Source organism: Myotis daubentonii, chromosome 14 (assembly GCF_963259705.1).
Source record: "Myotis daubentonii chromosome 14, mMyoDau2.1, whole genome shotgun sequence".
NCBI lineage: Eukaryota > Metazoa > Chordata > Mammalia > Chiroptera > Vespertilionidae > Myotis > Myotis daubentonii.
The window spans coordinates 58,292,663-58,319,855 of NC_081853.1; the positions used below are offsets into that span (position 1 = coordinate 58,292,663).

The 27,193-nt window shown below is 61.9% G+C and overlaps 3 protein-coding genes across 27 annotated transcripts in view; all 3 read left to right on the forward strand.

Annotated features, from left to right (window-relative positions):
- The first annotated feature begins 87 nt into the window (after positions 1-87).
- USP19 (ubiquitin specific peptidase 19) lies at positions 88-11,168 on the forward strand. Of its 22 annotated transcripts, none has more exons than XM_059664771.1 (27): positions 88-253; positions 1,433-1,696; positions 1,947-1,985; positions 2,326-2,454; positions 2,533-2,666; positions 2,746-3,045; positions 3,161-3,377; positions 3,497-3,653; positions 3,736-3,807; positions 3,886-4,001; positions 4,099-4,313; positions 4,392-4,587; positions 4,818-4,951; positions 5,044-5,202; positions 5,301-5,411; positions 5,834-5,944; positions 6,019-6,120; positions 6,878-7,018; positions 7,108-7,226; positions 7,406-7,543; positions 7,627-7,943; positions 8,031-8,141; positions 8,212-8,428; positions 8,514-8,666; positions 8,762-8,922; positions 9,000-9,178; positions 10,076-10,559. In XM_059664771.1, exons 2-27 carry the CDS (start codon positions 1,570-1,572, stop codon positions 10,301-10,303), a joined length of 4,083 nt encoding a protein of 1,360 aa, XP_059520754.1. In that variant the 5' UTR covers positions 88-253; positions 1,433-1,569; the 3' UTR covers positions 10,304-10,559. The 22 variants fall into 22 exon arrangements, with proteins under 22 accessions (XP_059520754.1, XP_059520757.1, XP_059520751.1 ...); XM_059664768.1 differs by having other exon boundaries at positions 89-253; positions 2,743-3,045; positions 3,161-3,383; positions 4,093-4,313; positions 7,117-7,226; XM_059664766.1 differs by having other exon boundaries at positions 89-253; positions 2,743-3,045; positions 3,161-3,383.
- A 2,731-nt stretch (positions 11,169-13,899) lies between these two features.
- On the forward strand, positions 13,900-20,381 carry QARS1 (glutaminyl-tRNA synthetase 1). Its single transcript, XM_059664784.1, has 24 exons — positions 13,900-14,056; positions 14,169-14,316; positions 14,599-14,708; positions 14,803-14,878; positions 15,314-15,378; positions 15,895-15,948; positions 16,076-16,136; positions 16,433-16,504; positions 16,620-16,705; positions 16,876-16,962; positions 17,339-17,438; positions 17,551-17,629; positions 17,702-17,810; positions 17,899-18,029; positions 18,111-18,203; positions 18,307-18,444; positions 18,528-18,615; positions 18,692-18,835; positions 18,921-19,025; positions 19,191-19,283; positions 19,396-19,523; positions 19,614-19,680; positions 19,754-19,879; positions 20,251-20,381. The coding sequence occupies exons 1-24, from the start codon at positions 13,940-13,942 to the stop codon at positions 20,299-20,301; spliced, it is 2,328 nt and encodes a 775-aa protein (XP_059520767.1). The 5' UTR covers positions 13,900-13,939; the 3' UTR covers positions 20,302-20,381.
- Positions 20,382-21,356: 975 nt separating this feature from the next.
- The window catches only part of QRICH1 (glutamine rich 1), a 34,800-nt gene continuing 28,963 nt past the window's right edge, over positions 21,357-27,193 (forward strand). Inside the window, exons 1-3 of one of the 4 annotated variants that reach the window (XM_059664788.1) lie at positions 21,368-21,511; positions 23,157-23,216; positions 25,031-25,137. The gene's annotated coding sequence lies outside the window, so the exon portion shown is untranslated. Of the gene's footprint in view, positions 21,512-23,156; positions 23,217-25,030; positions 25,138-27,193 lie in introns of all 4 variants that reach the window. The other 3 variants (XM_059664787.1, XM_059664790.1, XM_059664786.1) reach the window with 3 other exon arrangements.

The window sequence follows — 27,193 nt, forward strand, 5'->3', positions numbered from 1 at the left end:
ACCGGAGCCCCGCCCTCTCCGGGCCGCCGGGAGCTGCCCGCGTGCCCGCGCCGCCGGAAGTGCGTCACGGGCTCCGCGCTCGGCCCCAGGTGGCCGCCGCTCGAAGTAGAAACAAAACAAGCAGCCGAGGCGGTGGCGGGGGAGCCGGGGCGGGGGAGGAGCGCGCCGGAACCGGAACCGACCTGACGCCGGAACCGGAACCGAGAGCGGGTTGCCAGGGCCCGAGGAGGGCTGGCGGCAGCGGCCTCGCCCGGTGAGTGGTTCGGGCCGCTCCCCGCCGGTCCGGCCGTAGCGGAGAGGGCGCGACGGGCCCGGGGCGGCCTGGTCAAGGTCACGGGTCGCGCCAGCCCCGCCCTCGCGCCCGGGCGCGCCGGGCCCCCGACGCCGGGGCAGTTACGCTGCGCCCGCGGCGGCCTCCTGCCCCCGAAAGGGCTGGGCGAGCGGGCGACTTCCTGGAGGCGGCGGCGGGCGCCGGTGCGGCCGGCGGGGAGGGCCGCGACCTTCGGCTGCGGCCGGGGCGCAGAGGCGGGGGTGCCCGCACCCGGTGGTCACTGCAGGTCCGACCGGCCGCCCAGCCTCACCTCGGACCCATCGGGTGAGGTCGCCCCCACGTGCGCGGGGACGGCTGCTGCTCAGCCCCGGTGGGGGCAGCCAGGGGCCTGGACGCCGTCCCCGCACCCCTTCCTCCGCCTGGAGAACTTTGTTTTGGGGGGAGGCACAGCCCAGAGCTCCCGGGTGCGTCCGCGGGGAACTGGACAGACGATCTCTGGCTCGGCTGACGGGGGATGGACCGGAGACCGGGGCGGGGGGGGAGGCGATCCGTGTCCATCTCGCCCTGCGCGCCCGGGCCTTTGCTGCTGACGTCTGGATACCGCGCACCCCGTGCGGGCCCCTCGGATGGAGAGAGAGGCCCTAGCAGGGCCGGGAGGGGTGCAGAGGAGGGAGCTGGCGCGGTGGGGCATCGGAGCGCAGGCCCTGGCTGGGCAGCGGCGGCACCCGGGCTGGGTCCATTTTCAGCCGCGGAGCCGGTGCTCCCGCTGCCGGGTTGTCTTTCGGTCCTGCCTCCCTCCTCCTCCTCCTCCTCCTTCCCGGGGGTGACTAAGCAGCCGTGAGAAGGAAGGGAAAGTGAGGCCTGTGGGCTGGACCTTGGCTCCCCTCCAGGTCGGTGGAGGCGCCGGGTCCCAGGCCACAGCTGCCTCGGCCTGGCAGCTCCTCGTGCTGCCGGAGGGTCTGGGTAGCAGGCCCCCTGGGGCTCGGCCAGAAGCGGGCGCCCTGCTCGCCTGCCTTCTTCCCCCTTCAGAGCCGCCGGGAGGGTCCGGGCTGCCAGGTGGTGGGATAGCTCTGGGGTTAGGGAGAGCCAGGTGGCCAAGCCCTGGCTGCCACCAGGAGCAGCCTGCTGGGCCTTGGTGCCGAGACCTGGTCCCTTCCGTAGGGTGGTCACTTCCTTGCTGGAGAATTTGGCCGCAAATAGTTGCCAAGATAGCTGGGCCAGGAAGAAAGCGCCGTAGCCCTGACCCCGTCGCCGTCGCTGACCCCGGGGCGCTCTGGCTGTCGAGCAAGCGCCTCAAGATGTCTGGTGGGGCCAGTGCCATGGGCCCCAGGAGAGGGCCCCCCGGGCTGGAGGAGGCCGCCAGCAAGAAGAAGCAGAAGGACCGAGCAAACCAGGAGAGCAAGGATGGAGACCCTCGGAGAGGAGGTAATGCCCTGCCCGTGCCCAGGCGCCTCCCTGCCTGGTGAGCATGCGTCCTGCCCCTTCAGTCCTGCTCTGATGCTGAGAGGACGACTCGGGACCAGCTGGGGTCTGGGTCCTGGGCCGAGACCCTAACAGTGGTGCTTGGTGGGGTGGCGGGGCCGTGGGGCTGCCTCTTCCTCCTCATTTTTTCTTTTTTTAAATTTTTTTATTGTTTATGTTTTTCTCCTCCTTTTCCTCTTTCTTTTGTCTTCAGGGTCCATGTCCACTCCCCAGGAGGAGCAGACCAAAGAGGGTGAGTCACGGGCTGCCTTGGGTGCTAGAGCGCTAGGGGCAAGGGGGGGCGGAGGGTGCAGCCCTCATCTGTCGACCCTCACAGTCTTTTGTCTTGTCTCTGTTTTAAATATGTTTTTACTCATTTAAGAGGGAGGAAAGGAGAGGGAGAGAGAGAGAGAGGAAACATCAGTGATGAGAGAATCATTGATGGCTGCCTCCTGCAGCCCCGTGCTGGGGATCCAGCCCGCAGTGCAGGCGTGTGCTGTGACCAGAACGAAACCACAACCTCCTGGTCCAGGGGTTGGCACTCAACCCCTGAGCCTGCCGCCAGCCGCAGGCTGACTGCCCTCTCCCCGCAGAGGTGCTGCTCGACTGGCAGCAGGACGCGGACGAGGTGACGGTCAAGCTGCGCGCAGGAGCGGGCCCCCTGCGTCTGGAGGAGGTGGACGCCGCTTTCACAGACACAGACTGCTTGGTGCGGTTTCCAGGTGCGTCCGGGTCTGAGCCCGGCCCTCTGTGTGACCCCTGCGCCCACCCCCCACCCCTCACCGCCGCGCTCTCTGCAGGTGGTCAGCAGTGGGGCGGTGTTTTCTATGCCGAGATCGAAAATTCTCGCGCCAAAGTGCAGGCTCGAAAAGGTGGCCTCCTCCAGCTGGCGCTGCCCAAGAAGGTGCCTCTGCTCACCTGGCCTTCTCTCCTGGTAAGTCCAGGGCAGGGCCGGGTGGGCCGGGGGCACCCAGGGTGTGGACGGGGCCTGACTGCTGTATCTTTGACAGAAGAAACCTCTAGGGATGCAGGAGTCGGGGCCAGGGCTGCGGTGCCAGGAGAACGGGCAGGAGTCCTCTCCCATTGCCCTGGAGCCAGCCCCTGAGCCCCGCCGGGCAAAGCAGGAGGCCCGGAACCAGAAGCGGGCCCAGGGCCGTGGTGAGGTGGGGGCGGGGGCTGGCCCCGGGGCCCAGGCAGGGCCCAGTGCCAAGAGGGCTGTGCATCTCCGAAGAGGGCCAGAGGGGGAAGGATGCAGAGAAGGCCCTGGGCCCCAGGGCGAGGCCCCCCCCTTCCTGGCTGAGGCAGCCACGCAGGTGAGCGTGGAGTGCCCTGTGGGAGTTGGGAGCTGGGGGAAGGGTGTGGACTGCAGTGGGAGGAGGGGCGCCTGCCTGGCCCAGGGCTGATCTTGCCCACAAACGCCATGCACAGGCGGGGGCTGAGGAGCCGCTCCGGGTCCCACCGCTGGAGCCCCAGCCCTGCCTCCTGGGCTCGGAGGAGAAGCCAGCGCTTCTGGCAGGAGAGAAGGCAGCGTCCCCCCGGAGTGACCCAGTCTCTCCAGCCCTGACCCGGAGCAGAGCCCCCGAGAAAGGTGACCGTTCCAGAGAGGAGATGGCAGTGGCAGCAGACGCTGCATCCTTGGTGGATGGTAAAGGTGGGGCTGGGGGCGCAGGCAGAGCCCTGGGGGGCTGCCAGGTTGGCAGGCAGGTAGGGATCGAACAGTGGCGGGTGGGCCGGTCGCGGCGCTGAGCCGTGGTCTCGCTGTAGAGCCGGAACCCATGGTGAGCCTGGCGTTTGTCAAGAACGACTCGTACGAGAAGGGGCCTGACGCGGTGGTGGTGCACGTGTACGTGAAGGAGATCCGCAGGGAGGCCTCGCGAGTGCTCTTCCGCGAGCAGGACTTCACGCTCGTCTTCCAGACCAGGTGGGCGGGCGGGCGGCCGCGGGCAGCCGGGGGCTTCGGGCGGGACCGTGTCTCACGCTTTCCCCCGCGCGGGGCTCCGCAGGGACGCGAACTTCCTGAGGCTGCACCCGGGCTGCGGGCCCCACACCGTCTTCCGCTGGCAGGTGAAGCTCAGGTGGGTGGTGCCCGGCCCTGCCCTGTGCTGTCCCTCCCTGGGCTCCGGCTCCCGGCCTGAGCTCACCCTCTCCCGCAGGAACCTGATCGAGCCCGAGCAGTGCACCTTCTGCTTCACGGCCGCGCGCATCGACATCTGCCTCCGCAAGCGGCAGAGTCAGCGCTGGGGGGGCCTGGAGGCCCCAGCTGCACGAGGTCTGCCCACGGGCTCCCTTCACTGCCCGCGCCCACGGGACCGCCCGCCCCGTGCTGCTAACCACCAGCCCTCTCGTTCCCCCTTTTTAAGGTGCAGTGGGTGGTGCAAAGGTCGCCGTGCCGACAGGCCCAACCCCTCTGGACTCGACCCCCCCGGGGGGTGCTCCGCACCCCCTGACAGGCCAGGAGGAAGCCCGGGCTGTGGAGAAGGAGAAGCCCAAGGCTCGCGCTGAGGACACCGGGCTGGATGGCGTGGCGGCCCGCACCCCCATGGAGCATGGAGCCCCCAAGCCGGAGCCACACTTGGCCTCAGTGAGATCCCGGGTGGGAGGGCGAGGAGGAGGCCGGGAGCCTCTAGGGCTGCGCTCACGCCCCACTGTGCCCCCTCAGCCCAAGCCCACGTGCATGGTGCCTCCCATGCCGCACAGCCCCGTGAGTGGGGACAGCGTGGAGGAGGAGGAGGAGGAGGAGAAGAAGGTGTGCCTGCCGGGCTTCACCGGGCTGGTCAACCTGGGCAACACCTGCTTCATGAACAGCGTCATCCAGTCTCTGTCCAACACCCGCGAGCTGCGGGACTTCTTCCACGGTGAGGGCAGGCCCGGCCCGCGCAGACCTGGCTCCCCCTCCCCCTGCCCCCCTCCCCCGGCTCCCCCTCCCCCGGGCCCCCCTCCCCGGCTCCCCCTCCCCCGGGCCCCCCTCCCCGGCTCCCCCTCCCCCGGCTCCCCCTCCCCCGGGCCCCCCTCCCCCGGGCCCCCCTCCCCGGCCCCTCCTCCCCCGGCTCCCCCTCCCCCGGCTCACACTCGCCGCTGTCCCTAGACCGCTCCTTCGAGGCCGAAATCAACTACAACAACCCGCTGGGGACCGGTGGGCGCCTCGCCATCGGCTTCGCCGTGCTGCTCCGGGCGCTGTGGAAGGGCACCCACCACGCCTTCCAGCCTTCCAAGTTGAAGGTGATCTGTGGCCGAGGGAGGGTGGGAAGGCCAGCCAGCTGGGCGCATGGCCGGGCCCGGGGCTCTGTGCTCAGCCCTCACCCTGCTTCCAGGCCATTGTCGCCAGCAAGGCCAGCCAGTTCACAGGCTACGCCCAGCACGACGCCCAGGAGTTCATGGCTTTCCTGCTGGATGGGCTGCACGAGGACCTGAACCGCATTCAGAACAAGCCCTACACGGAGACCGTGGACTCGGATGGGCGGCCCGATGAGGTCAGGGCTGGGAGCCGAGGGGGTTGGGAGCCGCGGGGGTGTGGCCCCGGCACATCCCCGCCCGGCCCGGCCCCACGGCCTCACCACTCTGCTCTCAGGTGGTGGCTGAGGAGGCGTGGCAGCGGCACAAGATGAGGAACGACTCCTTCATCGTGGACCTGTTCCAGGGCCAGTACAAGTCGAAGCTGGTGTGCCCCGTGTGCGCCAAGGTGCGGTGCTCTCCCGGACCCCTCGCCCGGCCGCGCTAGTCCGGTCACGCTGAGGTCAGAGGCCGTGCGGCGTAGGTGCTGCAGGCGAGGTTGGGGCAGGAAGCTGACGGGAGGCCGTGGGCTCCGGGGTGGGCTGCAGAGGCTGGCAGGGTGGGCTTCCTGGCCGCCGTAAGGTGATGTTTGGGCTCAGAGACAGCCGTGAGGAGGGCAGGGTGTGGGAGGCCTGCAAGGGAGCCAGGGAGGGGCCCCTTGATGGCGTGACCGGGCCGGGCAGGGGCTCGAGTGCCAGGAGGGACTGTTGTCTCCCGGTGGCCCTCCTGGTCTGTCCAGTGCTCAGGGTTTGCTGGCTGTGCGGCCCCGAGAGCCCCTGAGGGCTGCCTCCGCTCCCGGTGGGCCACCCAGTGCCACCTGTGCCTCCCCAGGTCTCCATCACCTTTGACCCCTTCCTCTACCTGCCGGTGCCCTTGCCCCAGAAGCAGAAGGTCCTCCCCGTCTTCTTTTTTGCCCGGGAGCCGCACAGCAAGCCCATCAAGGTGAGGCGTAGGCTCCTCTTTCGGGCCGCCCCAGGCCCGGGCCAGCGACCCACAGACTCTGCTCTGCCCCGCAGTTCCTGGTGAGCGTCAGCAAAGAGAACTCGAGTGCGAGCGAAGTGCTGGACGCCCTCTCGCAGAGGGTCCACGTGCCGCCCGAGAACCTGCGTCTGACCGAGGTGTGTCCGTCCTTCCCAGGCTCTGAGCGGTGCACACGTGTGTGCTCACAGTCAGTGGCCTCCGGACGTGGACGTGAAATGTGTGTCACGCGGCTGCCTGGGAACGGGTGGTGGCGCTGGTTGAGGCTGCTTGAACAGAGGCGTTCAGGCTGCGCCACGGGGCGCCCAGGCCCAGCCATCGGCGGGGTTCACCCCCTGTGGGTGGTGGCCCAGCAGCTTTTCCCTTGGCAGACGAGGAGCTGGGCGGCCAACGTTACCCCAGATCCGTGCTGGTGCTCCCCCAGCGCCTTGGCCTCCAGCCTGGCGGCGCTCTTGTCCTCTCTTCAAATGCAGGCCCCCCCCCCCCCCCCCCCCGTGATAACCACGTTGCAGCCCCGCAGGGCCCCGCTAGTGAAGAGCCGGGTAGAGCCGTGGTGCGGAGCGCAGGGTGCTGGCGCCTGCCCTGGGCCGGATCTCGCCGGCCCTCTGAAGCACAGGCTCCCTTTTGATTTCGTGCCTGCAACCGAGCATGTGCCCTGGACGGGGAGGAACCCGAGATCCTTCTGTTCGAGGGCCAACGCTCTATCCACTGAGCCGCCCCGGCCAGGGCACCAGGCCCCTTGCTCCATGGCACTAAGGCTGGGGCCAGCAGAAGCCTATGCTACTTTCGGGCCACATGCCTCCTCCCCCGTACACCCAGAACCAGAGCCCGGCCTCCTCCCTGTGTCTGGGGTGGGGCTAGGGGAGGCGTCCTCACCCAGGACTGTTCCTGTGCCAGGTGATGAAGAGCCGCTTCCACCGCATGTTCCTGCCCTCCCACTCACTGGACACCGTGTCCCCCTCGGACCTGCTCCTCTGCTTCGAGCTGTTGTCCCCAGAGCTTGCTAAGGAGCAGGTGGTGGTGCTGGAGGTGCAGCAGGTGAGCGGAGGCCGGGCTGCTGGCACAGGGCCGTGGGGGGGGGCATTCCCGCCTGGCCTGGCCTGGCTGAGCCGGATGACCCACCCCAGCGCCCCCAGGTGCCCAGCATCCCCATCTCCAAGTGCGCAGCCTGCCAGCGGAAGCAGCAGCCCGAGGACGAGAAGCTGAAACGCTGTACCCGGTGCTACCGCGTGGGCTACTGCAACCAGTGAGGACCCTCGGCCTGCCCAGCCCTCCTCCCACCTGCCTCCTGCCACCCCCCCCCCCCGCCCGGCCCTGGGAGGCGGGCTGGCATTTCCCAGGGCCAGAGGCTAGCCCCCAGGGCAGGGTCAGTGGAGGCCTCTGGGGCTCAGACCCTCTCCCCCTCCCCTGCCCCCCACCCTCCAGGCTCTGCCAGAAAACCCACTGGCCTGACCACAAGGGCCTCTGCCGCCCTGAGAACATCGGCTACCCCTTCCTGGTCAGCGTACCTGCCTCCCGCCTCACTTACGCCCGTCTTGCCCAGTTGCTGGAGGGCTATGCCCGGTGAGTGCCCAGTGGCTGAATTGGGGGTGCGGGGGTGCGGATGGGCTGATCAGGGTTCCTACTCGCCTTGCTGCCTGTTGCAGGTATTCTGTGAGCGTCTTCCAGCCGCCCTTCCAGCCTCCCTTCCAGCCTGGCCGCATGGCCTTGGAGCCCCCTGGCTACCCCACGCTGCACCCCACTAGCCTCCCGGAGGCTGGGGACAGCGAGAGGGACTCCATGCCGCCGCCGGAGCTCCAGGTGGTGACTCCCGTGGCTGAGGGGGACGCGGTGCCCCGGGCATGGGCAGCCCCGGATCGGGGACCTGTGCCCAGCACCAGTGGCATTTCTTCTGAGATGCTGGCCAGCGGGCCCGTTGAAGGGGGCTCCTTGCCTGCTGGTGAGAAGGTGCCCCGGCCCGAAGGTACGAGTCTGGTGCGAGGCTCTGCAGCCGGGGCGGGGAGGGGAGTGGGGGACGCTTGCTTGGGCTCTGATGGTCGTGTTCTCACAGCTGCTGTGCCCGGGTACCAACACCCAAGCGAAGCCATGAGTTCCCACACGTCCCAGTTCCTGATCTATAAAATCGACGCATCCAGCCGAGAGCAGCGGCTAGAGGATAAAGGTGCCTGAGACGGGGGAGCGGGGCGGGGCTGCTGGCTGCGCTCCACCGCTGACCCTGCCCCCCGCCCCAGGAGACACCCCGCTGGAGCTGGAAGAGGACTGCAGCCTGGCTCTCGTCTGGCGCAACAACGATCGCCAGCAGGAGTTCGTGTTGGTGGCCTCCAAGGAGCTGGAATGCGCGGAGGACCCCGGCTCCGCCGGCGAGGCGGCGCGCGCCGGCCACTTCACCCTGGACCAGTGCCTCACCCTCTTCACGCGGCCGGAAGTGCTGGCCCCGGAGGAGGCTTGGTGCGGCGGGCACAGGCGGGGCTGGGCAGGGCGGAGGGGAGGTGGGACCTGCAGTCTGACCTCTCCCCGTTCCCCGTGCCGCCAGGTACTGCCCGCAGTGCAAGCAGCACCGCGAGGCCTCCAAGCAGCTGCTGCTGTGGCGCCTGCCCAACGTGCTCATCGTGCAGCTCAAGCGCTTCTCCTTCCGCAGCTTCATCTGGCGCGACAAGATCAATGACCTGGTGGAGTTCCCCGTCCGGTGAGCCAAGGGCCCTGGTGACGGTCGGCAGGGCCTGGGCCAAGGTGGGCATCCAGGCACCGGAGGCCTCGCTCACCTCTCTGGTTGGACCACAGGAACCTGGATCTGAGCAAGTTCTGCATCGGCCAGAAGGAGGAGCAGCTGCCCAGCTATGACCTGTATGCTGTCATCAACCACTACGGCGGCATGATCGGCGGCCACTACACCGCCTGTGCACGCCTGCCCAACGACCGCAGCAGCCAGCGCAGCGACGTGGGTGAGGGCACGCGGCCAGCAGGACCGGTGGGGGTGCGGGGGGGCAGGACTGCTCACACCCTCCCCACCTTGCCGCAGGCTGGCGCTTGTTTGATGACAGCACAGTGACAACGGTGGACGAGAGCCAGGTCGTGACGCGTTACGCCTACGTCCTCTTCTACCGCCGGCGGAACTCTCCTGTGGAGAGACCCCCCCGGGCAGGCCACGCCGAGCGCCACCCAGACCTCGGCCCTGCAGCTGAGGCTGCTGCCAGCCAGGTGAGGCCTGGGGAGGCTCGCAAGCTAGTGGGGCCCGATGCACGGTGGGAGGGCCGGGGCACGGCTTCCTCTCTCCAGCCATAGGGCCCTGCAGCCTTGGGACTGGTGAGAGGGAGACGGGTTCCCTCACATGAAGCCTCAGCCAGAGGGTCTCCATGGTGTGGGGACACAGGTGCACAGACCAAGTGGCCATTGGCAGTGGGCACCACGGGCACAGGCCAGTGTCTGCTCCAGCTCCCGGGCGTGGTGCCGTGAACTGACTGTACTGCTGGCCTCCCCGCCTTCCCTGCACACCCCTCCATGCAGCCCCTCGCCCTCACAGACTGCCGTGCCCTCAGGACACGGCCTGCCCTGGCTGCCATGGCCGGGGGGGCTGTTGCCCTCTCTGAAGTGAGCGTCTGTCTCTGCTGAGCCTTCAGGGTCTTCTGTCTCTTACGTCCCTGGGTGCCCAGGGCCTGGCTTGTGGCACAGCCACCTCTCTCCTGTGCTAGCCGCCTCCTTGCTGCCCTCTCCTGCCCTGAGCCCTCTACACTCACTCGGAGAAGCCCTCGAAGACAGCGGTCAGGCTCTGGATGTGGGAGGAGCCAGGAGGTCCCTGGGCTGCAGCTCTGTCCTCCAAGAGCCAGTGCCCTCTGTGGGCGGCCAGCCCAGCCTCAGGCCGCCACGCAAGTGTCACTTTGATTGGAAATCTTCTCGAGGCCAGAATGCTGTCAGGAGTCGCCCTCGCACCCTCAGTCTAGACAACCTGCGAGTGGCCCCCTGGCTCCTGCCCGCTCACCTTCCTGCGGCCTCGCCGGGGACGTCGGGGTTCAGCACCAGTCACCTTGGGTGGGAGTGTCGTGGCCAGGGGCCTCGGGGACACCGGGTCACCCCCACCTCCCTTTCCGCACACTGTAGGCTTCCCGGATTTGGCAGGAGCTGGAGGCCGCGGAGGAGCCGGTGCCCGAGGGGCCTGCGCCCCGGGGTCCCTGGGGGCCCCAGGACTGGGTGGGCCCCCCGCCATGCGGCCCCCCCACCCCAGATGAGGGCTGCCTCCGGTACTTTGTTCTGGGCACCGTGGCAGCCTTGGTGGCCCTCGTGCTCAACGTGTTCTATCCTCTGGTGTCCCAGAGTCGCTGGAGATGAGCTGGCCCCCGGCAGCTGCTGTGAGCCGCCCACCTGCCTGCTCACCGGGCACGCCCGCCTCTGGGCGCCCGTCTGGGCTCGGGCCTCGGAGTGTGTGTCGGGAGGGAGAGGGGTCTGTGGTTCCTGCAGGGGCAGACAAACGCGGGTGGGTGTCCATTCAGCTGTCGTCCATCCTGCTGCTCTGACCTTGGCCTGGCTTGGCCCCACCCCGAGCTTCCTGTACTGAAAGCGTTAATAAAGCGAGACTGTCCAGGCTCATCTTGTCTCTGTGTCAATGCGCTGCCGTCTGCGCCTGCCCTGGGCCCTCCCGTGGGTGCCGGAGCTCCGAGCCAGCACCCAGGGACGCCAGGCAGCACTGGGCAGCCCCCAACCCTGTCCTCATATTCTGTTGCAGGGACTAGGCCCTGGCCAGGCCCCCGAGGTGGCCCCCACGCGGACAGCCCCTGAACGCTTCGCCCCCCCTGTGGACCGCCCAGCCCCCACCTACAGCAACATGGAGGAGGTCGATTAGCAGGTCCCTGGCTGGTGGGGGCACGGTTTGGGAATCCTCCATAAAAGGCCAGCTCTTTGCCGCTTCTCCTCTAACCCAGAGGACACTGGCTTCATCAGTGGGGAGTTGGGGGGTGACAAGGGTGGAACCTCACAGGTTGGGACCTCTTGTCAGCCCGAACCCCAAACCAGTGAGCCTGGGCTCTCCAGCCACCCTCAGTGCTGTGGGATTTGATTCTCAGTTGTACCTTCAGTTCTTTCTGATTCGCATTATAAACATCATAATTTTATTCTAAAATTGTAATTTTTTTTTTTGCATTTTGGAAGTGATTGCTGCTGTTTAAATATATTTTAAAAATAAATGCTAAATAAGCGACTTAGTGACTGATGTGCCAGGTGCTGCGGCCCCTCCCTTCCCACCGTTTGGGGTGTGTGTGTGTGTGTGTGTGTGTGTGTCCTTGTGTTGAAGACCCTGGAAGTGCTCTTCGTCCGAGGAGAGGGTGGGCCCCCATCTCAGGCCCCGGGGGTCTGGAGCCCCGTGCCGTCCGCTCTCTGGGAGCTGCCTGCTGCCCTTTGACCCACTGGTCCTGGTTCTCGCAGGGAGGCGGCTGTGGTTGGCACCGGTCAGTGCCTTACACCCGGGGTGGAGGCCCCCATGAGGCTCCAGAAGCGGACAGGTGGGGGTCTTCCTCCTCCTCTCCCATTCTCAGGCTTTGCTCGTTTGAGTACCAACCGGATCGCTCAAGGAGAACACAGCAGGGACAGTCTGGGGAAGGAGACCTTCCTCCTAAAGGTCAGGGGAAAGGGTCAAAGGCCATTTCTGCGGACTTCCCGTGGGAGGGAGAGGGAGGCCATTTCTTCCCTGAGTCCGTGAGACCGTGGCTCCTGGCACGTGCCCCAGGCTGTTCACCCACAGTAGGTCTGCAGGCTTGTCCCAGCCTGGCCTTGGTGACCTTGGACACACATAGAGCAAGGGCCGATCTTGTGAGAAGCCTCCTTGCATCACTTCGGGGTTAAGACTGCCCCCTCCTCTCTCCAATTCTTGGGGGTATGGTGGGCGTCTCCAGCTGGAGGGAGATGGGGAGCAAGGTACTCGAGGCTGGTGCTCATAAATGCCAGGAAAAGGCAGGCAGGCAGAGGCGGCACAGGACCTGGCAGTCCTGTTAGCCGTCCCCACCCCCATGCCCACAAGCAGCTCATCGGCTGGAGTTGAAGGGTGATGTGAGCAGGAGCGCCCCGAGAAAGCCAGCCTGTGACCAATGGTGGCTTTTTCCTGTGGGGACAACACAAGAGCCATGGGGGTCGACGGCCTTAGAGAGGGACCTGGAGAGCTGGGTGAGGCCGTGCAGAGGGTAGGATTGCCAAGCTGGGGCTGGTGCTGGCATGCTGCTGGAGGGATGGCGTGCAACAGGATAGTGCCGGCCCTACACTGGGCGCGGCCCCGTGTCTGTCCACCAGTGGGCTACCTGTGCTGGGTGACCAATCAAGGGGTGCTGTCTGCCCCTCACCGCAGCCCTTCTGTGGCGTCAGCAGACGGCTGCTGTGGCCTCTGCTGCCTTTAAGCTCATGGTTCGCCTGCCCGCAGGGACCTGTCCATAGGCCTGGCTGCTGGACCCTGCCTCTTCCATGCCACCGTGGGCCTCACTGGCTGCCGCCTGGCTTTTCTCCTCGATCACCTTTCAGTGGATTTTCCTCAAAGCAGTTCCAGGGGCTCACGCAAGCAGGCCGGCCACCCTGCCCCAGGCTGGGCCCATTCGCCTTCGTGTTCTGCTCCGTGCAAGTCACAGGGCTCCAGAGGGCTGGCTGGCGTGCACTGCCACTTTGGCATTCTTGGTAGCGCGACTGCCTCACTGTGTGACATGGAGTCACAGGGTCCACAGGGCAGCTAGCTGAGGCCAGGGGCGGGTGCAGGCCCTAACCCCATGGAGGGGGACGTCACCAGGCCTGCAGGATTAATGATGGTGCTGCAGTAAGTCCTCACAGGTACCTTTGTCCGGGGGTAAGCAGCTGCAGCTGTGAACTCAGCATAGGGCTGGTGTGGCTGTTCCTGCTTCTTGGTGCCCAGGTGGCACCACTGCGCTGTGGTATCCCCTGCTCAAGGCGTGCACTTAGCCTCGGCTGGGCATCAGGCTGGGGTGAAGGGGCCTGGGGAGGTGGGAAGCCCAAGACACAGACTGGACCTGGGTCCTGATGCAGTGTGTGGCCCTGGGCAGAGCCGGCATTTGGTCATCATGTGGGACCCAGATGTAGACCCAGAAATGGACCCCAGTCACTACTGGGGTATGGCCACAAAGCAGAACACAGAATATGGGTACAGGCTGTACCCAGGATCCTGCCCAGTCCTTGAAGGTCCAGGAGTATTAGCATCCCCAAGGCCTCCAAACACCTGAATTCCAGTTCTTTGTTTTTTAAAGTTCCAGTTTCAATGATGGAGATGTCCTCACCGTCCCACCCCAGCCCAACAGCCACCTCCATGGAGGCCCCGTGTCTTCTGTCCCGCAGTACCCCGGCTCCAGGCAGAGCCTGTCAAATGCGGCAGATGGATTTCAAGGTCCGATTTGCCTGTGATTGTCACGGCATTTGCACGTGTGGGCGGGGCGGTCAGTGTGCCAAGAGACTAGACGAAATCATCGCAGGACTTCTGCGAGGTCCCTCCTGGCCAGGTGGGGCCTGGTGAGCGTCCTAAAAGTGCCCGTCTCCATGGGGCGCCTTGGTCACCCTCCAGCGCGGGCTCGGCCCTGGAGTCTTGGCCGGATTTCCAGGGCTTTGTTTTGCTCAGCAATTTCCGTGACTCCAAGGCTGAGGTTCAAGAAGCGCGTTGGCGACGCACAGTGGCTCCCGAGAACGGACTGGGCCGATCCCAAGGTTCCCCGGGCGGAAGGCCGCCCCTGCCTCCGGGCCAAGGCCCGCCGCCTCCAGCCCCTCCCGACGACCCGCGGCGCCGGGCGGAGACGCAGCGCCCGGAAGGGCCGGTGGGGGCGCACCCGGCCTTTTACGCGGCGCCGGGCACCTCGGAGAGCCCCGCCCCCTCTCGCCCAGGAAGGACGTCATTGGCTCGCCCCGGCGGCTGCGACCTCCTATTGGCCAGCGGGCTAACGTCCACCGGCAGCTGAGCCCGGCGTTTCCTTCCGGTTTCCGATTCCTGCCATGGCGACCGCGGACTCCCTGTCGCTCTTCACCGGCCTCGGCCTGAGCGAGCACAAGGCGCGCGAGACGCTCAAGAACGCGGCCCTGAGCGCGCAGCTGCGCGAGGCGGCGACCCAGGTGCGAGCGCGCCCTCGGCCGGGGCCCACTGTGCCCCCCGCGGCGCCGGGGCCCGAGCCCCGCCACCCCGGCCGCGCGAACGCCCGTCTCAGGGGCTCCCTCCCTCCCGCAGGCACAGCGGACCCTGGGCTCCGCCATCGACAAGGCGACCGGCACCCTGCTCTACGGCTTGGCCTCGCGACTGCGGGACCCCCGGCGCCTCTCCTTCCTCGTGAGCTACGTGGCCGACAAGAAGATCCACACCGAGCCCCAGCTGAGCGGTGAGACCCGCCTCCGCCACGCCGGGCCCGGCCGGGACCCCTGTCTGCCGAGCCCCCCAGTACCTCGATGCCGAGTTCCGGCCGAGCGCACAGGGGAGCCGTGCAGGTCTGGGGGGACCGCCCGCCCCAGGCTCCCTGCCCGTGGCCCCGGGGCTGCTGGGGGCGGGGGTGGGGTACAGGCTTAACCTCCCGGAGGCCAAGCCGTCGCCGGGATTTCTGGGATTCGGGCCCCACTTACCTGTCGGAGCTGAGATGCCACAGCTCGTTGCTCTCCTTTGCCAGCTGCCCTTGAGTACGTGCGGAGTCACCCGCTGGACCCCATCGACACCGCGGACTTTGAGCGGGAATGCGGCGTGGGCATCGTGGTGACGCCCGAGCAGATCGAGGAGGCGGTGAGTCCTTCCCCAGGCACCCCGCCGCCCGCTCCCCGGGAGGGGGTGGCTCCCGAGGACACTCTCCTGAACCCGACGACCTGGCTGCCTGCAGGTGGAGGTCACCATAAATCGCCACCGGCCGCAGCTCTTGGAGGAGCGCTACCATTTCAACATGGGACTGCTGATGGGTGAGCGGGCCTGCGAGGGGGCCGCTCTCCTCTCCAGTCATGCCTTCTCGTCTGGAGTGATAAGGGGAGGCGGCAGAGGGGTCGGAGCCCCTTAAAAAGGGGTCTGGCTCTGGCCGGCTTGGCTCAGTGAATAGAGCGTCAGCCTGCGGACTGAAGGGTCCCAGGTTCAATTCTGGCCAAGGGCACGTGCGGGGGTTGTGGGCTCGATCCCCAGTAGGGAGTGTGCAGGAAGCAGCCATCAATGATTCTCTCTCATCATTGATGTTTCTCTCTCTCTCTCCTTCTCCCTTCCACTCTGAAATCAATAAAGAAATTTTTTTTTTTAAAGGGGGGAAAGGGTCCGGTTCCTGAGGTCAGCCTGGACCCTCTCCTGGGAAGGAGGGTGGGAAGTGCCTGCCTTTGCCTTCCTGCAGCTCCTTGTGCCCACTCTTCTAGGAGAGGCTCGGGCTGCGCTCAAGTGGGCAGATGGCAAAATGATCAAGCATGAAGTGGACATGCAGGTGGGCGCTCCGTGAGCTGAAGCAGGCAAAGACCTGCTATGCGCAGGGTCTAGTCCACTGAGGGGTAAACAGAAGCCAGGGCCGGGGAGACCCTGTCCCTGTTCTGATGAATGGGGAGCCTGGTGTGGAGGAGGCAGTGAGAGGCTTGGCCTCTGGGTTGAGCCTCATTTGGTCCGAGTCACTGCCCTGAACCTCCATTTCCTCGCCTTGTAAGTAGGGGTAGCTCTCACCTCATTTTGAAGTCGAGATCTTCAGTTAGGATGCTGGCAGAGTGACAAGAGGTGCTGCTGAGATCGGTCGCCTATCTTGATGCTGGGCCCGTAGTTTCTCCCTAAATGGCAGTTTCAGTTACCTGAAACAGTATGGACTCTCAGGAGGCAAAGAGCGTTTGAGGCCAGAGAACTATGTGAGGAGCAGAGGTGGGCGGGCCAGGAAGGGCTTAGGAGTGTGGGTGGGTCAGCCAGGGGCTCCTGGAAAGGAGACTCCGGTCCCAGGCCAGCTGTGGTCTCTGCTCAGGTCCTGCACCTTCTGGGTCCCAAGAGGGAGACTGATCTGGAGAGGAAGCCAAAGGTAGCTCACGGTCCCGGGTCCCTGGGGGTGAGGCGGTGGAGGGTGAGACTTCAGGCCGGGAAAGGGATGGCTCACCCCAGTGACCCCAAGTCACCTCCCGAGAGAGCCCTGACCCAGCTTTTCTCAGGTGGCAAAGGCTCGGCTGGAAGAAACAGACGGGAGGCCAGCCAAGGACGTGGTGGAGAACGGTGAGGGGCGTGGGCCCGGCGCATGCAGCTCCCTGACTTGGGGCTGTCCACCTGATGGGCTTTGTCCCCTCAGGCAGCCCCGCACACCTTGCTTTGTCGAAGTCTTGGCGTTTCCTTTGTCCCCTTCACCCAGAGACGGGCCTCAGGAGGCCCAAGCAGCCTGGCTCTGGCTCTGGGTTTGGGGAAGAGGGGCCGTAGGGTCTGTTCTGGTTGCAGGATGTGAGTCATACTGGCCGGGCCACCCTGTGCTGGACATGGGAGCTGTGTCCCGAGGGTAAGTTTTCCTGTCTCCGCAGGTGAGGTTGCTGGCCAGACCCTGTCTCTGATGGAGCAGCTCCGAGGGGAGGCGCTGAAGTTCCACAAACCTGGTGAGCTGGTGGGGCAGAGCTGGGGGGGCTGGTCTCTAGCAACGCTTGCAGCCGGCCCCTGGGGTGGGAGCCGTGGTCTGCAGCCTGGTCCTCAGGCTCGTTCTGGTCCTGGCAGGCGAAAACTACAAGACCCCGGGCTACGTGACCACTGCACACACCATGGACCTCCTGAAGCAGCACCTGGACATCACTGGGGGGCAGGTGTGTCATGTGGCCAGCAAGCCAGGGACATCAGCATTTGCCCGTGGCCTGAGCTGCCTCCATGTTGCCCATTCCATCTGTCCCCAGGGCCTCCCTGGGAAAGGGCGCCTGTTCCTTCAGGGTCTGCGAGTGCTCTGGCCTAGCCCCTCTGCTCCCATCCCTCCCCGCAGGTGCGCACCCGGTTCCCGCCAGAACCCAACGGAATCCTGCACATAGGACACGCCAAGGCCATCAATTTCAACTTTGGCTACGCCAAGGTGTGTGTGCGGGACCTGGTGGGCAGGGCACCGTCTGCTGCTCCCACGGTGATAGAGAGGCGCCCGCCTGCCCTGCCTTGCTGTGCCTGGAGCAGGCAGAGGCCACGGAGGGACCACGTGTGTCAGACACGAGGAATCCACTGGCTCCCGGGGAACAGCTCTGAGCTGGGGCTATGAGTTCAGATTTGAGGGAATTCCTAGTGCCACCTCCCTCTACCGCGTTGGTGGGAGGCACCTTGTTTAGGGTGTTTAGAGACAGGAAGACGAGAGAAACTCAGACGTTTCCAGTTTTGACGTGGGAGGGCGCCAAGGACACGCCAGTGTGAGGAGCTGTGCTGTGGCGGGCGTGGCGCTCACGGACACTCGCCTCTTCTAGGCCAACAACGGGATCTGCTTTCTGCGCTTTGACGACACCAACCCTGAGAAGGAGGAGGCCAGGTTCTTCACCGGCATCTGCGACATGGTGGCTTGGCTGGGTATGGCCGAGCAGGGCCGGGCAGAGCTGGTGGTCAGCGGGCCTCTGTGTGGACATGGCCTGCCACTGGGTGTCCCTGCCTGGCTGCTCATACTGTGTGGCCTTCCGCCCAGGTTACACACCGTACAAGGTGACCTATGCCTCGGACTATTTCGACCAGCTGTATGCCTGGGCTGTGGAGCTCATCCACAGGTGAGGCCAGGGCCACGGGAGGCCGGCAGGTGCGGACACAGCCCCGTGGGGCACTCACACCCCTTCCCATAGGGGCCAGGCCTACGTGTGCCACCAGCGAGGAGAGGAGCTCAAAGGCCACAACCCTCCGCCCTCGCCCTGGAGAGACCGGCCCGTAGAGGAGTCGCTGCTGCTCTTCGAGGTGGGGTCCGGGGCAGGTGGGCCTGGGTGGCGGGACATCAAGGCTGAGACGCGCTGTGCTAGGCGGCCTGAGCCCTTGCTCCCCTCAGGCGATGCGCAAGGGCAAGTTTGCAGAAGGTGAGGCCACTCTGCGGATGAAGCTGGTGATGGAGGATGGCAAGATGGACCCCGTGGCCTATCGCGTCAAGTATACGCCACACCACCGCACGGGGGACACCTGGTGGGTAGGAGCTGGGGGCGGCTGATGGGCCACGGGGGCCGAGGGGGCTGGACGGTGGGGCCCACTGCCTATGCCCCGCAGGTGCATCTACCCCACCTATGACTACACGCACTGCCTCTGTGACTCCATCGAGCACATCACCCACTCACTCTGCACCAAGGAATTCCAGGCCCGGTGAGGGAGCTGGGCCCGTGGGATGGGCAGGGCCAAGGGGGTTCCAGCAGCCCTCCCTGTGGGCGCTCCTTGTCTGAGGTGCTGACTGTACCCTCTACCCCAGACGCTCTTCCTACTTCTGGTTGTGCAACGCGCTGGACGTCTACTGCCCCGTGCAGTGGGAGTACGGCCGCCTCAACCTGCACTACGCGGTCGTCTCCAAGAGGAAGATCCTCCAGCTGGTGGCGCACGGCGCTGTACGGTCGGTGTGCTTGTTTGGCTCTCCGAGGTCTGGCGGGACCGGTGCTCTGTGCTGCCAGAGGTCTCACAGCCTCCTTGCCACAGGGACTGGGACGACCCGCGGCTCTTCACGCTCACAGCCCTGCGTCGGCGGGGCTTCCCTCCCGAGGCGATCAACAACTTCTGTGCGCGGGTACGACCCGTGGACGGGGGCGGGCCGAGCACCGCGGTCTGTGCTTGTGGCTGGGACTGAGGCTGCCCTTCCTTAGGTGGGGGTGACAGTGGCACAGACCACAATGGAGCCACATCTGCTAGAGTCCTGCGTGCGTGATGTATTGAATGACACAGCCCCGCGGGCCATGGCTGTGCTGGAGCCATTACAGGTCATCATCACCAACTTTCCTGCTGCGAAGGTAGGGGTGTGTGCGTGCGTGTGCGTGTGTCGGTGTGGGGGTGCTCCGGCACTCAGTGACCCTGACACCCATTTCTTGGCTGTAGTCTTTGGACATCCAGGTGCCCAACTTCCCAGCTGATGAGACCAAGGGCTTCCATCAGGTTCCCTTTGGGTTCACCGTCTTCATCGAGAGGACGGACTTCAAGGAGGTGAATAGGAGGGTGGAGGGTCCTGTTCACTGCTGAGCCGCCCTGAAGGCCATCTACTTCCTGCTTCAGTGAACCAACCCCTGCCCAACACAGGGGTGGGGAGAAGCCTCTGGTACCTTTGCGACCATTGCAGCCTCTTGTGGCCACCCTACTTCCTCCCTCTAGGAACCAGAGCCCGGCTATAAGCGCCTGGCGCGGGGCCAGCCTGTGGGCCTGAGGCATACAGGCTACGTCATCGAGCTGCAGCGAGTCATCAAGGTGAGAGCCAGCTGCAGCCTTCCCATCACAGTGCCTGCAGGGTGAGGACCTGGGGTGCAGCCTGCAGACCTGGTCCCCAGGCCTCATTGCAGGCCTCTCCCCCTGATGACAGGGCCCCGGTGGCTGTGTGGAAAGTCTGGAGGTGACCTGCAGAAAGGCAGATGCTGGAGAAAAGCCCAAGGCCTTTATTCACTGGGTGTCACAGCCTCTGACGTGTGAGGTTCGCCTCTACGAGCGACTGTGAGTGAACAGCAGGGGTGGGACAAAGAGAAGACGGGCATCGCCGGCTGTGGCTGCCCAGCCAGAGTCTGACCTTCCCTCTGGCTACAGATTTCAGCACAAGAACCCAGAGGACCCTGTGGAGGTGCCTGGTGGCTTCCTAAGTGACCTGAACCCGGTAGGCTGGTGGGGCGTGGGGGAGTCGGGCAGGCCTCCCTGACTGGATGGCCACCTGAGTTTCCTGCCCGCAGGCATCGCTGCACGTGGTGGAGGCAGCATTAGTGGATTGTTCGGTGGCCCTGGCGAAGCCCTTCGACAAGTTCCAGTTTGAACGCCTTGGCTACTTCTCCGTGGATCCAGACAGCCACGAGGGACAGGTGACTGGACTCACGCCGGCCTTTCCTCCGTGATAGTGGTGGCTTCCATTCACTGCGAGCACTGCCTACATCCCTTGGTTATTAATCCTCCACCTGAATTGGGGGTCATGTTCTACTGATGGGGAAACAGGTGCAGAGGTTAAGTCCATGCACAAAATTCTGTATGGATCCTGCCCTTCTTACTCCTGAAGGGAGGGGCCGGCATAGGGGTTGTTCTAACCCTGATGAACGGAGGCCCGGTGCCCTCGAGTCCCTTACCCAAAGCCCTCAAGTTACTGAGGACCTGAGGCTCCTGGCCCTCAGCACCCCTGGGTGGAGGTGTGGGGCATCTGTAGCGGGTTTGGTGATCACTCTTTCCCTCTGCCCTCCAGCTCGTCTTCAACCGGACCGTCACCCTGAAGGAGGACCCAGGCAAGGTGTGAGCTGGAAGCCCGACTTACCTCGTCCTCCGGAAGCTGGGGGCACCTGGACTCCATGTCAATAAAGAACGGCTGAACCTCCCCGGGCGTCTGTGTGACCTGTCTGCCCTCCCGGCACCTGCGGGCCTTAGAGACACGCTGGGGGGGAGGGGGGGCCTGATGTGACAGTCCTCTGCATCCAGTCGGAGGGCGTGCGGCAGAGCCCTGTGCCAGCCCAGGTAGATGGAGAGCGCCCAGGCTCCCTGCCCGGCGCCCAGGCTCCCTGCCCGGCGATCCAGCACCTGATGGAGTGCCTACCAGGTGCCGGGCACAGTGAGAAGAGGAAGAAATGACCAGGCACTGTGCCGGGGAGGCTCCCTGCGCCCGGAGGTGGGAGGGGGTTCCTGGCCCAGCCTGGCTGCAGACTACTTCCAGGAAGCGACTCCAGGGCGGAACCCCAGGGACAGGGAGTTTGCCGGTGGGAGGCACAAGTGCAAAGGTCCAGAGGTCTCAGAGGGAAGGGTGGCGCTGACTGCCCTTCCCGCGTGCGCCTGCAGCTTTAACACCCTCCACATTTTCCCTGTATACAAACACCGGCTACCAGAGGCCCCCTTTAAGGTGGACTGGACTGCGGGCGGCCGAGTCACAAAAGCAGAATATGGTGGGGGGAAGGAGGGGCCCAGGAACGAGGGGTATTTAGAGGACAGTATCCAGGGGGCGTCCCAAGTGGGACGCGGCTGGAACGCCAGGCCTAGGTCAGCAGCTGTGGGGGCCACCTTAACCGAGGCCGGCCCCGCGTGGGGCAGGTGGCAGAAGGTGGGCATGGAGAGCAAGCTTTGAGCCCCCATACTGCCTCGGCTCCAGGGCAAGGCCGACCTCCGGGGCGGGCTCCGCCCCTCATGAAGGGGCGTTTGGGGCGGGGCGCTCCGCCCTATACCCCTATTTTTGTCGCTACCGCCGCCAAAGGCCGGGCCTACCTCCTCGCCAGAAGCGTTCCCTTTAAGTCAGGCCAGGAGGCAGCCTCAACTCTCGCGGGATCCAACGCTCAGAATATCGCGAGAGGGGCATTCGGCACCCATTGGCTGTGAGGGTTGAATGTAAGATGGCGCCCAGGGAGCTGTGAGGGGAAAATCCTGTCGGTCTTGGAGCGGCGACGGCAGAACCGGACCCCCGAGCGGTGCGGCGGGGCCGGCGGGTAGAGCGGCGGCGGCGGCGGCGGCGGCGACGTCGCCGGGTGAGGGCTGCAGTGGGGGAAGGGGCGAGGCGAGGCTGTGGGCCTGAGGCAGCGGGCCCACCCCACACAACGGCGGGCGGGCGGGCGGGGGCGGGTGGGCCGCTGCCGCTGGGCCCTGGAGACCTTGGGGCGGCTCCGGAGCGGAGAATGTCCCTGGGTTCGCGCGCCTTCGCCCCTCGGGTGGGGGAGGAGTGGGTCGGGGATCGGGTGGGCGCGGCGCGCGAACGCGCGCTGGTGCTCGCGCGCGGCGGGCCTGTTTATACGCGCGGGGGCGCGCGCGCTGTGCGGCCCTCCAGGTGCGCGTGGCCGCCGACGTGCGCGTCCTCGGCCCGGATAGCTCGGTTCCTGGAGCCGCGGCCCGCGGGCTGGAGTGGCTTTCCGGGGCGCGCACTCGCCCGCGAACCCGGGCTTCGGGGCGCGCGCCCTGCTGTTGGGTGGCGGCGCCTCCGCGAGGGCGCGCAGGACACCCCTGCTGCGCGGAGCGGTGGCGGGCGGGAGGCTGGCTGTGCGCGGAAGGTTGCGGGTTGGGCCCTTCCTGCTCGGGTGACGTCCCGGGCCGTTCGGGGGAAACCAGCCGGCTTTGCGGTCTGGCGAGCGGCCCCGCTCCGCCGCGAGGCGGGCGAGAGCGCTGGCTCTGGAAGAAGGCGGCGCCCCGAGGCCCCGGTGCGGGTGGGTGCCGCCCGGCGTCTGAGGGCTGCGAGCCCCCTCGAGCCGCTTCCCTTCGCTCGGCTGCCTGTGCGCGAGGGGAGGCTGCTCCTGGGGGCCCTCCCTTCCGCGGTGCTTGCTTTCACGTCCTCGGAAAGGAATTCTTCCACGAGCGCCATTCATACACGTCACCTCTGTGCGCTCCGGAAGGGAACGGCGAGCGGGTGGACAAAGTGGAACTGCCCGGGCTCCGCAGTGCCGCTTATTAAACCCGTACATGCAGCCTCCGTGAGTCCCAGGGCCCGCTATGGCGCAGCTCTGCACCAAGCTGCCCAGAAGAAGATTGAACAGCCCGAGGCTCGGTGCTCTCCCTTTTTGTAGTTCACACAGTCCCGCCGGAAGAAATCCCTGGAATCGGCCCGTGGATCAGCGCAGGAGTCACCTGTGATACAGATTTCAATCCCCCTTAAGCCCCAGCACTGTGTTCTGGCAGCAGGGGAGGCAAAGCACCCTCTAGTGCAGCGGTTCTCAACCTGTGGGTCGCGACCCCTTTGGGGTCGAACGACCCTTTCACAGGGGTCGCCTAAGACCATCGGGAAACATTTATAATTACATATTGTTTTTGTGATTAATCACTAGGCTTTAATTATGTTCAATTTGTAACAATGAAAATATATCCTGCATATCAGGTATTTACATGACGATTCATAACAGCAGCAAAATTACAGTTATGAAGTAGCAACGAAAATAACTTTATGGTTGGGGGTCACCACATGAGGAACTGCATTAAAGGGTCTTGGCATTCGGAAGGTTGAGAACCACTGTTCTAGTGTATGTTCTACGGTCTTGCTTCGTTAAGTTTAAGGAAAAAGAAGCGAAGAGGAAGAACAATTAGATCGGATAGTGATGGCAGTAGTGCTTTCTAACACCGTGTTATTTTAAGAACAAAGTGAAACTTAGAAAGAGGATGGAAGGAGCTTCTTTGTTCTGTCTTCTTCAGAATGTTACAAGTCTTAAGGACTCAAGACAAGCAGCAGAAATACATGCAGCATGGTGACTGGTGAGTTAAAACCGTTCATGTGCTGGAACTATGTGTGCAGTTTAATCGAAACGTTACCAATCCTGCCCATGGTTCTGGTGCTGCCTGCCAGAGTCACTAGGCAGGGGCCTGAGCTGGGGGAGAACCCAGTTACAGTCTGATGCTTTCCTCCCCGTGAAATGTAAGTCAGCGCAAGTTGTGAACTTGAGTCACTCCACAGACTGTGGCTCTGGGTGGGGTTGTCCTCCGTGTGGCAGCTTGAGAAGCTGGGATTCCTTCCTTCAAGCTGGCATGCCATCTTTGATCAGTGTGCGTGGTCCTGGATGCGCTCTGCTTCTGCGTGTCTACTTTCTAAGTGGTCACCCTTCCTCCGCAGGTGGAGGTGTGCCTGGACACACCTGTTCCTTCCTGTCACTCTGTCTTTAGCTGTCCCACATTCTGTTCCAGACGTCTTGTCCTCTCCAGCCTTCACCTAAAGGTTCCATTTATTTTTCCCTGAGTGGCAGACTGGGATTTCTGACTGTGGTTGCATGAAGACACAATAGTTAATCCTCTTACTTTGCTGAAAGAATTGTCCTTTGATTTCACATTTAGGCAAGGGCAAAACTGTAGATAGAGCTGGTGCACTGTGTCAGAAAGCTCTTTTTTCTTTCTAGGAATCTGTGAGATACCTTTATATAAATTCAGGTGCTCTGCATACAGTGTAGTGAGTTATGAAGTGAGCCGTTGTATCACTGCTACCTGCTCAGGAAGTGGAGCGCGCTGGCGCTCCTGAGCTCAGCCTCTCCTGTGTCCCTTTCTCACGGCTCCATTCCTGCAGACAGCTACTTTTCTGACTTCTGGGATAATCATATTCTTTGTTTTCCTTTTAATTTTACCACCTTGTATTCCTCAACTGACACAGTTTTACTTGCTTTTGGATTCTATATAAATGGAGTCATGCTGGATTTTATGTCTTCATTGTGTTTCATTCTTTCGTGTTGTTTGCAGCTGTGGTTCATTACTTACCCACTTAACTATTGATAGACATCTGGACTCCTCCCAGTTTGGGAATCTTGTTAATACTGCGTCATATATACCTAATAATAGAATTGCTGGATCATATGGGATGGATATTTTCAACTTTACTAGATATTGCAAATGGTTGTACCAATTTATAGCCCATCAGTTAAGTTCCTGGTTGAAGCGTGTTGTCCAAATGTGCAACTCGAATGCAGATAGAACTATGTCAGGAACTCCCCTCGCAAAGGCGTGGGGTCGATGAATAGCTTGCTGGGGCGTCAGGAAAAGGCTTTACATTGGAGGGACCCAAGAAAGGATAATCCCGGTGAGTACTTGGGTCCTCCCTTAGTATCTAAGTAGAAAAAGAAAGAAGAGAACAGACCAATAGGAATGGAATCGATTACTGCCTTGGAGTAACCTTTGTCCTTGGTACAATCTTGTGTTCTAGTGATAAGGTAATAAAATAATGATAATGTTCGTATATGAGGGCCTGCTGTGTCAGGCACTATGCTAAGCTCTGATGGAAGTACAGGGGAAATACTAGTGATCAAAGTGTGCATACAAAAACAAATTTCTTGGATCTTTTGTTGTGGGGTTGGTTGTCTGTTTATTGTTTTGCAAAGCAGCTATTCTTAAAGTATTCAGAAGCAAATGCTTGTTTACAGACTCCCCCCACTCCATTAAGCCCCAGAGTGGCAAGTTTTTTTTGTTTTGTTTTGTTTTTTAATTTTTATCATCACTCTGAGGATATGTTTATTGACTTGAGAGAGAGAGAGAGAGAGAGAAACACCTTTGTAAGATCCATTGCCTCCCATACGCGTGTCCCTACCAAGGATTGAACCCGAAACCTAGCCATGTGCCCTGACGGGAATTGAACCCACAACCTTTTGGTGTACAGGACCACGCTCCAACCAACTGAGCCACTCGGCCAGAACTTTTTGTAAGTATTTTAATTAATATTTACTGCCCCTCACCAAGTCCTTAACTTGGAGCTAATTTAGAATCTTGTTTCTTTTGGGGTTATAGAGAGTAGATTCGTTGAGTTTATTCATTTCTCCTCCTCTATCTCAAGACTCAACTTTGTGTCTTGTGAACACATCTTGAAGTATTTAACAATCTGTTATTATGCAAGCATCTGGTGCTTGACGGGTTTATCTTTAAGTTTGAGATTTTGAGGCGGAAAATCATACTATAATCAACCAGAGTTGTTTGTGTGTCTGTTATTGTTACTGCTACGTAACTACTCTGCAAAAAATTTCACTTCTTGTTTTTTTTGTTTGTTTAATACAAATTATGGAAAATACAGGAGAGTACTAAACAAGAAGAAATTTAAGTCCTCTGTGATTCCACCCCTCCAGTAAAACTGCTGTTAAAATTTAGATGCATTTTTGCCAGCTCTTTTTCTTATGTATAAAATTAAAGAATACTGGAATCCTATATAATAAAGGGCTAATATGCAAATCGACCGAACGGCAGAACAACTGGTGCTATGATGCGCACTGACCACCAGGGGGCAGATGCTTTAACACAGGAGTTGCCCCTGGTGGTCAGTGCGCAGCAGTGCTAAGGATGTGTGACTGCAGGGAGTGGCCCCTGAGGGCTCCTGGACTGTGAGAGGGCACAGGCCAGGCTGAGGGACACCTCCACTCCCCCCCACCCCATGTATTTCATGTACCAGGCCTCTAGTAAATAAATACAATTGTGTGTGTGGTTGTTTTTTTAAAAAAAATATTGATTTTTTACAGAGAGGAAGGGAGAGGGATAGAGAGTTAGAAAAATGGACGAGAGAGAAACATTGATCAGCTGCCTCTTGCACACCCCCTCCTGGGGATGTGCCCGCAACCAAGGTACATGCCTTTGACCGGAATTGAACCCGGGACCCTTCAGTCCAAAGGCCAACGCTCTTTCCACCGAGCCAAACCAGCTAGGGCTAAATACAATTGTGTTTGCTCCCTTTCCACACATAGCTTGTTTATGTGTCAACCTTGTGTTGGGGTGGTGAGGGGTCAGCAAGAATCTTCTAGGTACCAATAGCTTTTTTTAAAGCTACTGTGTTATAGAAAGATCTATGGAGTCACAGCTTATAAGCCAGACCTTCTTTATATTTTAAGTCAGTGGGCAAAGGAATTTCAGTCTTTCAATAAATGATAAAGGGACAAGTTGTTTGATGTTGGGAAAAACATTAGACATTTACCTTACATTTTGCAAAATACTGAATGGATCAAAGCACATAAACTACACTGTAAATTTAAAAAATTGTAGATGGAAAAATGGCCTGATCTTATGGTAGGGAGGACAATTTCTGAACATAAAAGCAAAGGAAGAAACCATCACCACTGTTGAGAATTTAATTTTTCTGTGTTTTTCTTTTACTGACTGGTGTGAAAAATTTCAATATATTTCTAAAGCTTTTTCCCCCCTACACAGCCCTTTCGTGTCAGGTCAGATGCTGACTTCGGGCGCTTTCATTACTGGGATGTGTTAGTCTGATGGATATTGTCAAGTGAGCAGGTGAAAAGGACAAGAAATAAAGCCGTGTGTTTCAGTCTGTGTAAACGGACAGTTTGAAATGTTCTTTGAAGTTGGCCTTTTTCATTAATTTTTTTGTTTTCCATTGAATACAATATTTGTTCCTATTTTTTAGCTTGCTCTGATTCCGTGGTTTTCAAAAGATTTTGTGGACTTGGGTAACGTCAGTGAAGACCCCCCCGCCCCCGGTGCTAGTGAGAAAAGGCATTTGGAAGCAATGGCTTCTGCTTGCAGCCCCACCAGCAGTAGGCGCTGTGCTTGGAGCACTGCATATGTGTTTTTTTCCATGTTTTGAATAAATTTACTTCCCAGAACAATAATTTTACATGCTTTCGTTTTATACTGGCACGCTTCAATGCAACCTTGTCATTAACAAGTTCTAAAACAAAATTGATTTGTTTTATTTATTTTTCTTTGTTTTTTTTTCTTTATTAAGGTATTACATATGTGTCTTTATCCCCCCACTA

Bases quoted from the DNA above. Each gene is read 5' to 3' on its own strand.
- QARS1 (XM_059664784.1), top strand. From the start codon at position 13,940: ATGGCGACCGCGGACTCCCTGTCGCTCTTCACCGGCCTCGGCCTGAGC. The intron at 17,811-17,898 runs GTGGGGTCCGGG...TGCTCCCCTCAG, and splicing joins AGTCGCTGCTGCTCTTCGAG to GCGATGCGCAAGGGCAAGTT. The intron at 19,026-19,190 runs GTGAATAGGAGG...TCCTCCCTCTAG, and splicing joins AGAGGACGGACTTCAAGGAG to GAACCAGAGCCCGGCTATAA.
- USP19 (XM_059664760.1), top strand. From the start codon at position 1,570: ATGTCTGGTGGGGCCAGTGCCATGGGCCCCAGGAGAGGGCCCCCCGGG. The intron at 2,455-2,532 runs GTGCGTCCGGGT...CGCTCTCTGCAG, and splicing joins CTGCTTGGTGCGGTTTCCAG to GTGGTCAGCAGTGGGGCGGT. The intron at 2,667-2,742 runs GTAAGTCCAGGG...TATCTTTGACAG, and splicing joins TCACCTGGCCTTCTCTCCTG to AAGAAACCTCTAGGGATGCA.